Here is a 13,036-nt window from a genome sequence, read left to right on the forward strand (position 1 = left end):
GTTCAACAAACAGTAATTGAACCCTTTAGATATTAACTCGATTAACAGCATTTATTAACTGGAATGTCAAATGTTTCTTTATATAAATAGAATAAAAATAGCTATTTACAAGTAGTAAACAAATAGTAAACAAATTATGGAATAGAAATAATTTTGGATTCATTATCTTGGTTATTAAAGCTGAATGTTCATTGATTAGGCATTGTTTATGGAATTTGTTTATTGAAATTTGAGAGCTTATTTAGTAGATTTGTTTTCTTGTGCATAACAAAAATGTTGTTGACAAGTAAATATAAAACCGCTGCTGGGACAGAGGTCAGGGATCTGCTGACCACAGCCAGGTTAACTGAGTGAAGGTATCTGATGTTGAAAGACCAAAACATCCACAGACCCCTAGAACGTCCCTGAGGATGCGTCTCAGCATGCAGCTGTAGGAAGTATTTGAGAACAAACCTGAAGGTTTGTGTTTTTGTAAAATTTTCATAAGATAAGATAAGATAAGATAAGATAAGATAAGATAAGATAAGATAAGATAAGATAAGATAAGATAAGATAAGATAAGATAGAACTTTATTGATCCCAAAGGAAATTCTTTTGCCAGAGACTGCTTCAGAAAAATAAATATAAAAAAAATATGTGAAAAATTAATGAAATATTCTATATATACAAATTGTTTTCAAATTCAAAAACTGCTGTCCAGTCAAAACCAAGTGATAGGTGAGGCAGCAGAAAGGAACTTCTGTTATCTTTTCAGATACCAGTTACTACAGTGGTTTGGTTTGGGTGGCGGTAGCTCAATGGTTAAGGCTCTGGGTCGTTGACTGGAAGATTGGGGGTTCAAACCCCAGCACTGCCAAGTTGCTGCTGTCCTTGAGCAAGGCCCTTAACCCTCTCTGTGCTGTATCATGGCTGACCCTGCACTCTGACCCCAACCTTCAAGGATGGGATATGCAGTAATGTGTATGTGACAAATAAAGGCTATTTTCTATTTCAGTCTGTTCTGCTCATTGTTCTGGGTTGCAAACTAAAGCTGGCGAGTTGTAAAAGGATGAGAACCGTGAGCCTTTAAACATCACAGATGAGGAGGTTGGAATTGTCAAACACTATAAGTTGTTGGATGTTTACTGAACAACAGATTGGACTGAAGGACTCAACACTGAGGACTGTGTAGAAGAAGGTGATGAGCAGGCTTTATTATCCGAGGAAGCGCAGACCTTTCAATGTATACATCAGGATGCTGGAGATCTTCTAACTAGTCTGTGCTTGTGATCTGCTAGAGGAGCATCTATCTATCTATCTATCTATCTATCTATCTATCTATCTATCTATCTATCTATCTATCTATCTATCTATCTATCTATCTATCTATCTGTCTGTCTGTCTGTCTGTCTGTCTGTCTGTCTGTCTGTCTGTCTGTCACTGCAATCAGCTCCAGTAACTACAGCACACTGTTCAGATCATCATTTCATATCCATAATATACTTATATTATTAATGTATTTATATGATATAATCTTTCTTATTGTCTATCTATCTATCTATCTATCTATCTATCTATCTATCTATCTATCTATCTATCTATCTATCTATCTATCTATCTTTGCTCTTTTTTGAATGTTGTTTGTTTCTTTATTTAATATAAAGGTTTTTGTATATCTGTAATTTCTATCCATCCAAATTGGTCCACACTTTAAATACAAGTCTAAAAGTCTGAGGACTAACAATGATTCTCTTTAACATCTTTCCCAGTTTAACATTATCAATAATATTATCAGCAATTACTTGAATGAAAAATATCCATCCATCCATTTTCTATACCCGCTTTATTCCTGTTTAGGGTCTCGGGAATCTGCTGGAGCCTATCCCAGCACACACTGGGTGAAAGGCAGGGGTTGAATGAAAAACAGAATCTGAGAAATATATTTTAGAATTTCTTCTAAGTATTGTTTTATGCCCTATGTTGTATATTGTTGGCTGTAATTATGTGTACTTATTTGGACCGTGTTTGTGTGATTTGGCAAAATGAACTAAATCCAAGTCAGGGCAGGAGGGCTTGTTTGAAAGATATGAGTTGAAACTTCTATCCAGCTCGTAGGGGTCAGTCTCGAAGCTGTAAAACAGAAAATTGGACAAATACGATGATATCCCAGTCAACATACTCTTCCCCAAGCAAAATAAGTATATACACCATTAGACACACTTGCAGTATGAGGTATAACCTCCCCTCATTGTGTATAAACAATGTGAGGATGAGGATTTTGAGGGCAAAGAAATTCCAACAACCTTGAAATTACAGGCCAACATGCTGAAGATCTCTAGTCTACAGAATCTACACTGAGGAATAACGAATACTAAAAAAAAAACACTGAATATGATGTAGGGTGCCCAGGTCACTAAGTCGTTTTCCCCTGGAATAGTGATGTGTGCACCAATATTTATTAACACTAAAAATCTAAAAATTGTTGTGCTTTAACCACAGAATTGTAGGTGTCACACAATAACTTATATTAACTTGTATAATAACTATATGTTCAAATGCGTGGAATAAATGTAGTTTGATGTGTGTCTAAAAAATACAGTAAAACAGTAACTCACTAAAGTGTCTTCAGTTTGCAATTTGTATCGTTCAGAAGATCAGACAGCATCTTCACTCCTTGGTCTCCAGGTTCATTGCGGTTCAGATTTAACTCACGCAGGTTTGACTCGGGGTTTGTCCCCACAGCTGAAGCCAGAGCAACACAGCCAACATCTGAAATGCCACAGTGCACCAGCCTGCAGGGAAAAGGGAAAAAGGACTGCAGTGAGGTCAACCAACAATGAGAGCATCTCTCTGAATGTGGTAATATATAAAACTAGATCTAGCAACCCAGATTCCCTGTAACCCTGCAGTACCTCAAAACAACAAATATAAAGTTCACACGTCTATACACTTTCTCAAAGTCCCTGATACACATGTAGACCCTGAAAAGAACCTTCTCTCATTTCAAATGCTTGATGGAATCACCTCTTCATCAATGTCTCATTACTTATAATCATCACAGTAACTTCAAAGATGGTCTTCAAACAACAATACATTCTTATGTACTCCTTTATTAACAAGAAGCTTAACAAGATCTGCAGCAGAGGTTAACACTGCCCTGAACATGCTTACCATAGCTTTTGCACGAACTCATCTCAGAGAGAGAGAGAGAGAGAGAGAGAGAGAGAGATGAATAATAATAATCTCACCACAGTATCTCCAGTTTACATTCTTTCCTATTCAGCCCCTCAGAGAGCAGCTTTGCTCCAGCATCACACAGTTTATTTTCACTCAGGTCCAGTTGTCTGAGTCTGGAGGTGTTTGAGCTAATAACTCTGGTCAGAGCTCTGCAGCTTACCTCTGAGAGATTGCAACCATATAGCCTGTGAGAAAAATGAGCATACTATGAACATATCTCAGTCACAAAAACATGATTTTAACGTGCACATTACAAAACAAGTTAACACTACTGTATGTCAATACTACTCATGGAATCTACAGTAGAAACCTTGTTTGTTTCAGTAAGGGCAGTGATGGCTCAAGTGGTTAAGGCTCTGGGTTGTTGACCAGAAGATGAAGCCCCAGCACCACCGAGCTCCAGTGTAGGGCAATTGAGCAAGGCCCATAACCCTCCCTGCCCCAAGGGCACTGTATCATATGTGTATCATGCTCTGCACCATGTGCTCTGACCCCAACCCCCTCAGCTGGGATGTGTGAAGAGAATAATTCCACTGTGCTGTAATGTATGTGTGGCAATAGTAAAAGCTTCATGCCCTCAGTTAAGTGTTACAAACATATTAAAATGCTTCTGAAGGGTGAAAAAGGCACAGTGACACATGACACATAGATAGTAATTGATTAATTAATCTGTCCTGAAAGCCACAGTATTATTTTTCTTATAAGAATACATTTACAGCATTTGGCAGACTCCTTTATCCAGAACCACTTGCATTTATACTTTTTATACAATTGAGGGTTAAGGGCTTGGAACTCATCACCATCTAATCAGTAGTCTGACCACAGAGCTACCACTGTCACTAATTTTACCACTGTTTTCACCTCCACCAAAGATTTTCCAGATTGACTACTCACAAACTCCTGAGCAGACCTTTCAAAATCTTGTGAATGCTCAAGAGTCAAGGTACAAGCTAAATGGCATGTGCTGTTGCTAAGCTTAGCTTAGATTTTCCTTATGAAAGGTTAGCATTGTCCGCTCTGGGCTTGATGACTGCTACTAAACTTAAGCCACCTTATTCTGCCTGTTTGTTCTACTCAGCCACTGCTAACTATTCAGCCATTTTGTGGTGAGTATGTGGCAATGCCTAGGGTTGAACAGATACTTGCAAGCTATCTTTCCCCTGGTCCGAGATGGCTGTCCCACCCATGGCATTTGTGAGGGCTCCAGTCTTTTGTGGCACACCGGTGCACTCCACTTCATCACATGACCTCCTTTGCCAATAGATTGGCATGATTTCAGACGGAGCTTCAGATACTGATTCCTGAGGGAATGTTCCCATAGCATCAGTTATGACGCAGCACCACATTCCATTCTCAGGGAACCAGGTGAAATATGTTGATTTCTCTCACAAATAGTCTTACATATACACCTTAAGCTTGAGCTGGCAGGGTAAAAACACCGGGGTCTTCTTAATCTCAGGTTAGAGCCCCTGCCTCACAAACATGTCATAAAGTGTAGCTTGTCCTACTGTTTTTACGGGTGAAAATGAAAATGGATGAACATAGGTAGGGCTTGTCTGGGTACAACAGCACAGTTCTGTATTACACCAGACAGAATTGGAGATTTTAACTTGGTCAGCTAAATCAAGATGCTTATTCTGCTATGAAATTAGAAGGGTCAGCTGATTGCTTCTCACCATCCAGGTGCACATTAGATATCTTACGTGCATTCACACCTTACCTGATGCAAAAAAAGAGGAAGCAATCAAAGAAAGTTTTATTAGACCACCTGCTTACCCAGGCTCTGTGGGCTTCTATAATATGTGAAATTATTCATCAAAATAAAAAGTTAATAAACACTTGACTAATTTATCCATAAATGAAAATACTCACACAGCTTTTCTGGATTCTTTGACCACTGGAAGCAGTTCAATAAGACATTCCTCGGTTTGGTGATAAGTCCTCAAATCAAACTCATCATGCTCCTGTGTTGAATTCAGCAACACAAACACCAGTGCTGACCACTGAATAGAAGTGAATTGTTTTCCACGAAGACGATTATAATCTCCAGATCGCAGGGAATTTTGGACTTCCTGAACTATTTGTTGATCGTTCAGTTCATTCAGACAGTGGAAGAGATTGATGGATTTTTCTACAGAGGGATTCTCCTGGATCTTCTCCTTGATATACCTGACCGTTAGATCTTTTCCGTGAGAGCTGCTTGTTGTCTGGGGCAGTAGGCTTCGTAAGAGAGTGTGATTGGACTCCAGTGAGAGACCCAGAAGGAAGCGGAGGAAAAGGTCTAGGTGTCCAGTCTTATTCTCTAAAGCCTTGTCCACTGCATTTTTGAGGAAATCAGACATGTTTGAGTTTTTGGAAGGATCAGACAGACCAGTGGTTTGTTGTTCCATTAGATTTCTGTTGATGAAGGAGAGAAATTCATATAAAGCAGCCAGATATTCCTGAACACTGAGATGAATAAAGCTGAAGACCTTCCCCAGGTGGAGCTCAAACTCCTCTCTGAAGATCTGAGTACACACTTCTGAATATTTTGAGGCTTCTCTGACATCAATGCCACACTCCCTCAGGTCTTCCTCATAGAAGATCAGGTTTCCTTTCTCCAGCTGTTTGAAAGCCAGTTTTCCCAGTGCCAGGATAGTCTCTCTGGTTTGTTTTTGGTCCTTGTGTTTGATCTGAAAGATCAGGAAGTATGTGAACATTTGAGTCAGAGTCTTGGGGATCTCTCCACTCTCTGCTTCACCCAACATTCTCTCTAGAACAGTGGCTGAGATCCAGCAGAAGACTGGGATTTGACACATGACATTGAGGCTTCTTGAAGACTTGATGTGTCTGATGATTTTATCGGCCAGGCTCTGATCACTGATCCTCTTCCTGAAGTACTCCTCTTTCTGAGGATCACTGAACCCTCGTACATCTGTTACCAGGTCTACATGCTCAGAAGGTAACTGATGGGCTGCTCCTGGTCGAGAGGTTATCCAGAGGAGAGCAGAGGGAAGCAGATTCCCCTTGATGAGGTTCGTCAGCAGGACGTCCACCGAGGCTGCTTCTGTAACATCACACAAAATCTTGTTGTTTTTGTAATTCAGAGGAAGTCGACACTCATCCAGACCATCAAAGATGAACAAGCTTTTATAGGCTTTACAGTTTATTGACTCCAGCTCATTTGCTTTTGGGAAAAATTGATGAAGAAGATTGATCAGACTGAGATCTTGATGTTTCATCAGATTCAGCTCTCTAAAGGGAAGTGGAAACATGAAGGTGACGTCCTGATTTGCTTTTCCTTCCGCCCAGTCCACAATAAATTTATGCACAGAGACTGTTTTTCCAATTCCAGCAACTCCTTTAGTCAGCACAGATCTGATGGACTTGTCTCTGAAGAGGTCGTTGCATTTTATGGTTTTCTCCTGTGTTGCTGATCTCCTGGATGCTGTCTGAATCTGTCTCACTTCATGTTCATTATTGACGTCTCCACTGCAACCTTCAGTTATGTAGAGCTCTGTGTAGATCTCATTCAGAAGTGTTGGGGTTCCATGTTGTGTGGTTTCACAGATTCTTTTATATTTGTCTCTTATTTTGGATTTATGCCTTTCTTGATATATAAAGAGTAGTTCTAATAAAAAGAAGAATGTGGTAGTAAATGTTTTACAGTATGAACAAAGTTCACAAAGTTACTAAATGCATTTATTACATTTCTAATTCAAATTTTATATTCAGCAATGTGAACAAAAACAGTTGTAAAATTGTTTGATGACCTTTATCTTCTTTTTGCCACATTTAGTCCCAGTTCCTTTGGTTATTGTTTACTATATTCTTGTTACTTTTTATATTATGGCTAGGTTTCAGCTTCATTGGTTCCCATCTACTTTTATAAATATAATTGTCCCATTTTCCAGCTTTGTCTATAAGCCTGGCACCATGTCAGTATATATGTTTACAAGTCTCTACAAAGATGTATAACAGGTATGTGACAGCATGATATTATCCAAAGTGAAATGCCTGGTCTGAATAAATAGTTATACTTGGCAAACACTTTGGCACAGTATAATGAAACTGTATAATAATTAAAAATTCATTGTACAAAAGTCTCTAGTACAGTCTTATTGACCACCCTTCTATGTATAAAAAAACAAAAAATAAAATCCCTTCTTTTACCTGCAGAATCAGTTCATATATCTGTTCAATGTAATGGATTTATGTATGATAAATCACAGAGATGGCCATGTCGTCATGATCGTCAGACGAATAATTCCTGTCTAATAGACAGACCTCATAGTTATAGTCACAGTGAGCACTTCCTGGAGTGTCTTTATACTTATATCAGGACTTTATTACCCATCAGCTGCACATCACTAGACTGTAATGTCTCTTGAGCACTGGTATGGAAGTTCTGTCTTGTGGTTGCCGCTTTCACTTCATGTTCTTGTGTTTCCATGTATGCCAAGTTCATGTTTTTCTATTTCATGTTCCTAGTATTTGTTTTCATGTCCAGCTGTGCATTGGTCAGAAATCAAATCGAATCTCCTGCATGGCAGACAAGAAGTGTACCACCGAACCACCAATGTCTAAAGTATGTGATCCTGCCCGGGTTGGAACTGGGGACCTTTTGGCAAAAATGATGTTAATTCTAGACAACAAGAGCAGAGCCTGGGACTTGGGCAGCAGGAGACGCTTCACATAAACAAATGAAACGTTTCTGTAAGGTGATGTTTATGGGTGGTGGTAGCTCAGGTAGTTAAGGCTCTGGGTTGCTGATTGGAAGATCAGGGTTCAAGCCCTGGCACTGCCAAGCTGCCACTGTTGGGCCCTTTAGCAAGGTGCCCAACCCACCCTGCTCTAGGGGCGCTGCATTATGGCTGACCCTACGCTCTGACCCCAACCCCCAAGGATGGGATATGTGAAGAAAGAGTTTCACTGTGTATTAATGTATATATGACAAATAAAGACAACTTAACGTAACATTTATTGAAGGAGTCTACAGTGTCAGCGCTTTATATCAGAGGTAAAGCTAGAACTTGTAATTGTAGGCAAACTGCTGTGAGTTACGAATAATAAAAGAATCAGAGACGTGCAGAAACTCTGCTTTATCACCTGGTCACTTTAACATCACCCAACAGACTGTTTTATTCCTTATTCCTTACTAAAGTGTGATCATTCTGTCTGTACACAAAGTTCTTACCCTTCTGCAGGGTTTTAGAGAGATCCTCCTGGTTCATCTTCACGAGGACAAGTGCTGCGAGCTTCACTAACATCTCTCTGACAATGTAATCATCCTCCACTTCCTTCTCCGAGCATGCCGGGTGACCTGAACTGAATAACTTTATCTGCCTCTTTAGCTCATTCTTTACCATGGTAATCATTTTCTCTTCCACCTCCTGCTCAGGGATGAGGAGTCATGAAGAAATCACAGAAAAACAACACAATGCTACATTAATGGTGTGTATAGGACAAGAACCAGAGAAAGTAAGAAGTGCAGGGGGTGAACTTGTGCTCGAAACTTATGGCCATAATATTTCTTCCACACAAATGTTAAAGAGAAAAGAATCAATGTTGGGTTTTTAAAGTTAGCTTGTAATGTATGTATAAACAAACTCTTAGCTTCTTATTGTTAATTTGATGAAGGTTAATAACAGGTGAAAAATCTCCGATAACCCCACATGGGCTCACAATCACAATAAACATACATGCAGACAGACAGGAATGTTTACTGTATTGATCCCTAAGAGAATGATGAATTCATGAGCTGAAGAGTAGCATAAAAGTGCTAATTTGCTAATGTGTTCCAGTCATAAATAACAAAGAAGTAAACAAACAAACCTTGTATATCTGTTCTACTTTACTTTTGTTGGAGCTCTTTCTTGACCTGTGATAAAAATCAAAAGTTTAATTTGGACATAAATCATAGACAGAATATTTATTATCATGTCGCTTCTACCAACTAAAATTGTAAATCCCAATGTGTGTAAGGCGCTGAAAGTGATGCAGGAAGTAATGAAAGGAGAAAAGGTAGAAAGGCCAGGGCATAGAATGGGAGAAGAGTTGAAAAGAGGGAAAGCTGGAATACAGAGTACAGGGAAAAAGGAATACTGATGAATAACAGAATAGTAGGACCAAAAGTTTGTGCACCCCTCACTCCCACACCCATATGTGTTTCTTCCTCAAACTCTGAGTCACACAGTTGTCCAGAACATCTCTGTGAGTGGAGCTTCACTGTTTCACGGGGTCAAACCCTGCTCCAGCATGACCATGTCCCTGTACACAAAGCAGCTCCATGAAGACGTGGTGTGGAGGAGAAGGTTGGAGTGAAGAAATGGAGTGTTCTGCACAGAGCCCTGACTCTGACTCAACCCCACTGACCACCTTTAGGATGAACTGGAAATGGAGTCTGATCTCACTAATGCTCTTGTAGCTGAATGATCACTAATCCCCACAGACACAATCCAACATCTAGTGGAGAATCTTCCAGAAGTGAAGAGTGGAGCTGATTAGAACAGCAAAGGGAATAAATTTGAGATGTTCAACAAGCACATATGAGGGTGGTGGTCAGGGGAGCACATACTTTTGAGCATATAGTGTAGATTCTTTAATTCTTGCTGAAGAGTTGGCTGGCCCGTGTGATCCGATCCAACAGACGAGCTACTGTTGATCAAACTGCTGAAGAAGTTAATGCAGGTTCTGATAGAAAGGGGTCAGAATACACAGTGCAGGACTGTTTTGGCAGCACCAACACAATATTGGGCAGGTGGTCATAATGGCATGCCTGATCCTTTATGTTTCTGAGGTTGAGGTCTGGTTTGTTTTGGCTTGCTGGGACATTTTTAGTCATGATGTTGAACTGCTGCTTTGCGGACATGCTTAGGATCAATACTCTATTGCTAGGATCAAGTCATGGAATTAAACAGAGTGGATTTGCTCTCCTGAAGGAATCTACTGAGGCTTGTTAAGAACAAAAAGAAATGATTTTTCACAGAAGATTATCCCAGAGGAGCTCACTGCAAAATAACGGCAGGTTGAAAATATAAGACAGGAACAAAAAAGAAAGTTAAAAAAATGTAGTTATACCGCGTTAGAGCTGGCAGCGTTTGTGAAAGGAAACTGTGGTTTGGTTCTGCATCTGCCAGTGGAACAATGGCAACAATGCAGTGCATAACTACCACAGAAAATTGGGTTATGTATCGGGGTAAAATTTGCTGACACCAGGCTTTTAGAAATGTCAATTCTGAACTGTATTTCCTGTGTTTGACACATTTAATTCAGATAAATAACATTTCATATAAGAAAAAGCCCTCTTCAGTTCCTTAAAGCTACAATCACTACATCCTGCTGATTTCATTAACACAGGCTCCATGTCGGAGTTACACGGCTGCTCTACAGACACACAGATACAGCTGGGTTCAGATGAGTCTGATCTCTTAGCTTGAATCAGACTAAAATCAAAGTTATCATAAGATTTCTGTCTGCAAAGCCTCAGCACAGTCACATCATCATCATCATCATCATCATCTTATGATTTATAACCCCACTCTCAGTGTTTATAATGATTTATAGTGACATCATAATTTAAAGGTAACACGGTGGCTTAGTAGTTAGTACATGCACCTCACACCTCCAGGGTCCTGGGTTTGAGTCTCGCTCTCGCTCACTGTGTGTGTGTGTGTGTGTGTGTAGTTTGCATGTTGCCTGTGCTTGGTGGGTTTCCTCCCACAGTCTGAAGACATGCTTCTAGGCTGATTGGTGTTTCTAAATTGCCTGTAATTTGTGTGTGCCCTGTGATGGGTTGGCACTCTGTCCAGGGTGTATGCCTGAGATAGGCACAGGCTCCCTGTTAACCGGCGATAGATTGGATAAGCGGGAAATTGATTTCAGATTGATTGATTTCCTTTAATTTCTTATGAATTCTAATGATATAAAAACTTGTTTGAATCCGGGAGTCACACTCTCAACTCGAGAAGATTTAAACATCTTCCTGCAGACTGGATTATCATCTGAACCAACCAGAAATGCTGCAATTTGCTTCTGTATCCTTTACTTTCTCTTTATAGAAATAACCCCCCCCTCTCTTCTATCCCACCATCCTGTCTTCCCTCATCCATGTTTCTGAACAGAATCATTCCGAAGCTTCTTCCACTGAAAGATGGTAACAAGATTAAACTCAGGACCTCTGAGCAGCAGAAACTGCAGTTGTTAGAAATAATGATTATTTCATTTTAATGTAAATATTCTGTTCTTTCTGTCTGGTTTCTGCAGAGCTGTACAGCAGGTGGAAGGTTCGTGGATTTTTGGAAGATGTGATGATTAAAATGGATTTTGTATGAAAGCAGTGAAGACTGACTGACCGTTTGTCCTGCACAGATTTCTGTTCCTCTTCTGTTTCTCTCTCTCTGACCGTGTGAAGAATTCTGACCGGACTTCAGATTTAAACCATGCATTTTAGCAAAATAAAAACAAACAAACGTTCAAACGGTCTCCTTACACATGATCTTTATGTTGGAGTAGAGAAGTATATTATCAGCAGAGGAAATGAATTTACGCTCACCTTTATTATTATTATAGCATTATTTTTGCTTGTTTTTCCTAAATTCAAGGCTTCTTTTTCCCAGAATGCCACAGGAATAACTCTAGGATTCTGTGTTATTGGCATACATGTGAGAAATCAGTTATGCTCATGCTCCTTCTTCTTCTTTGGGCTTTTCCCTTCAGGGGTCTCCACAGTGAATCATCTCTCTCCATCTATCCCTATCTTCTGCATCCTCAACACTTACACCCACTAGCTTCATATCCTCATTTATTCCATCCATATTCCTCCTCTTTGGCCTTCCTCTTTTCCTCCTGCCTGGCAGCTCCATGTCCAACATTCTCCTACCAATATACTCACTCTCCCTCCTCTGGACATGTCCAAACCATCTTAATCTGTCCTCCCTAACTTTGTCCCCCAAACGTCCAACATGAGCTGTCCCTCTGATGTACTCGTTCCTAATGCTGTCCAACCGTGTCCCTCCCAAAGAGAACCTCAACATCTTCAGCTCTGCTACCTCCAGCTCTGACTCCTGTACTCGCTTCTTTACCTCTTTCCCACACTCTCCATTACTCTGGACTGTTGACCCCAAGTATTTAAACTCTCAAATAAGTACCTTCTCTGCTCATGCTCTATAACATGCTTTGTTACTGTACTCCAAATGATTTTGTTAAGATTGCTCAGACCTCTGGAGTCGAAGATGTCTAACTTTAGTCACTACTTTCATGAGTTTATTTAACCTTGTTAACCTTAATTCAGCAGATGCACATGCAAATGTTTTTTAACCAGAACTCTTATAATGAAATAGAGAGAATGTACAAAAATGACAGCTATTTGAGAGCAATAATGCAAAATAAAATAAAACAATGAAGTATTTCAGACTCTCCTCTCACCTGGTGTCCGCTCCGGTGTCCGGCTGCTCCGCAGAACTCATGTTGAAGAACGTTTCCTCTCTTATCTCTGAACACGCAGAGGGAAATAAATACAGTGTGTTCTGAAAATTAGAGCTAGAATCTGTGTAGAGGAAAACTCTCCTCTTATCATTGTAAAGGAAACGGTGAACTAACCTGCTGTTACAGCTGCAGATGGAGAAACTCACTGTGAGCTGATGCTGATGTGTTTGGTTTCCTTACCCCCTTTTTTTTAAAACCAGAATTAAGTCACATGCACACACAAGAATGAATACACACACACACACACACACACATATACACACACACACACACACACACACACACACACACACACATACACACACACCAGGTTGCAAACACAAGTGTGGCGGTGCAGTTTCTCGTATTGAGATCA

At 40.0% G+C, this 13,036-nt stretch overlaps 1 protein-coding gene across 1 annotated transcript; it reads right to left on the reverse strand.

Annotated features, from left to right (window-relative positions):
- Nucleotides 1-664: 664 nt before the first annotated feature.
- LOC131361881 (NACHT, LRR and PYD domains-containing protein 3-like) lies at nucleotides 665-12,872 on the reverse strand. Its single transcript, XM_058403491.1, has 8 exons — nucleotides 12,796-12,872; nucleotides 12,622-12,688; nucleotides 9,031-9,076; nucleotides 8,393-8,588; nucleotides 5,089-6,826; nucleotides 3,228-3,401; nucleotides 2,595-2,771; nucleotides 665-2,109 (listed from the first exon to the last, which is right to left on the reverse strand). Exons 2-8 carry the CDS (start codon nucleotides 12,660-12,662, stop codon nucleotides 1,980-1,982), a joined length of 2,502 nt encoding a protein of 833 aa, XP_058259474.1. The 5' UTR covers nucleotides 12,663-12,688; nucleotides 12,796-12,872; the 3' UTR covers nucleotides 665-1,979.
- Between the last annotated feature and the right edge of the window lie 164 nt (nucleotides 12,873-13,036).

The sequence above is a fragment of the Hemibagrus wyckioides genome, linkage group LG11 (genome assembly GCF_019097595.1).
Source record: "Hemibagrus wyckioides isolate EC202008001 linkage group LG11, SWU_Hwy_1.0, whole genome shotgun sequence".
Classification (NCBI taxonomy): domain Eukaryota; kingdom Metazoa; phylum Chordata; class Actinopteri; order Siluriformes; family Bagridae; genus Hemibagrus; species Hemibagrus wyckioides.

What these genes read in the sequence shown, in the direction of transcription:
- LOC131361881 (XM_058403491.1), bottom strand. Translation starts at nt 12,662, where the DNA reads ATGAGTTCTGCGGAGCAGCCGGACACCGGAGCGGACACCAG. An exon ending in AAGTAGAACAGATATACAAG is followed by an intron (nt 8,589 to 9,030) that starts GTTTGTTTGTTT and finishes ATCCCTGAGCAG; the next exon opens with GAGGTGGAAGAGAAAATGAT. An exon ending in TGCAAACTGAAGACACTTTA is followed by an intron (nt 2,110 to 2,594) that starts GTGAGTTACTGT and finishes TCTGTTTTACAG; the next exon opens with CTTCGAGACTGACCCCTACG.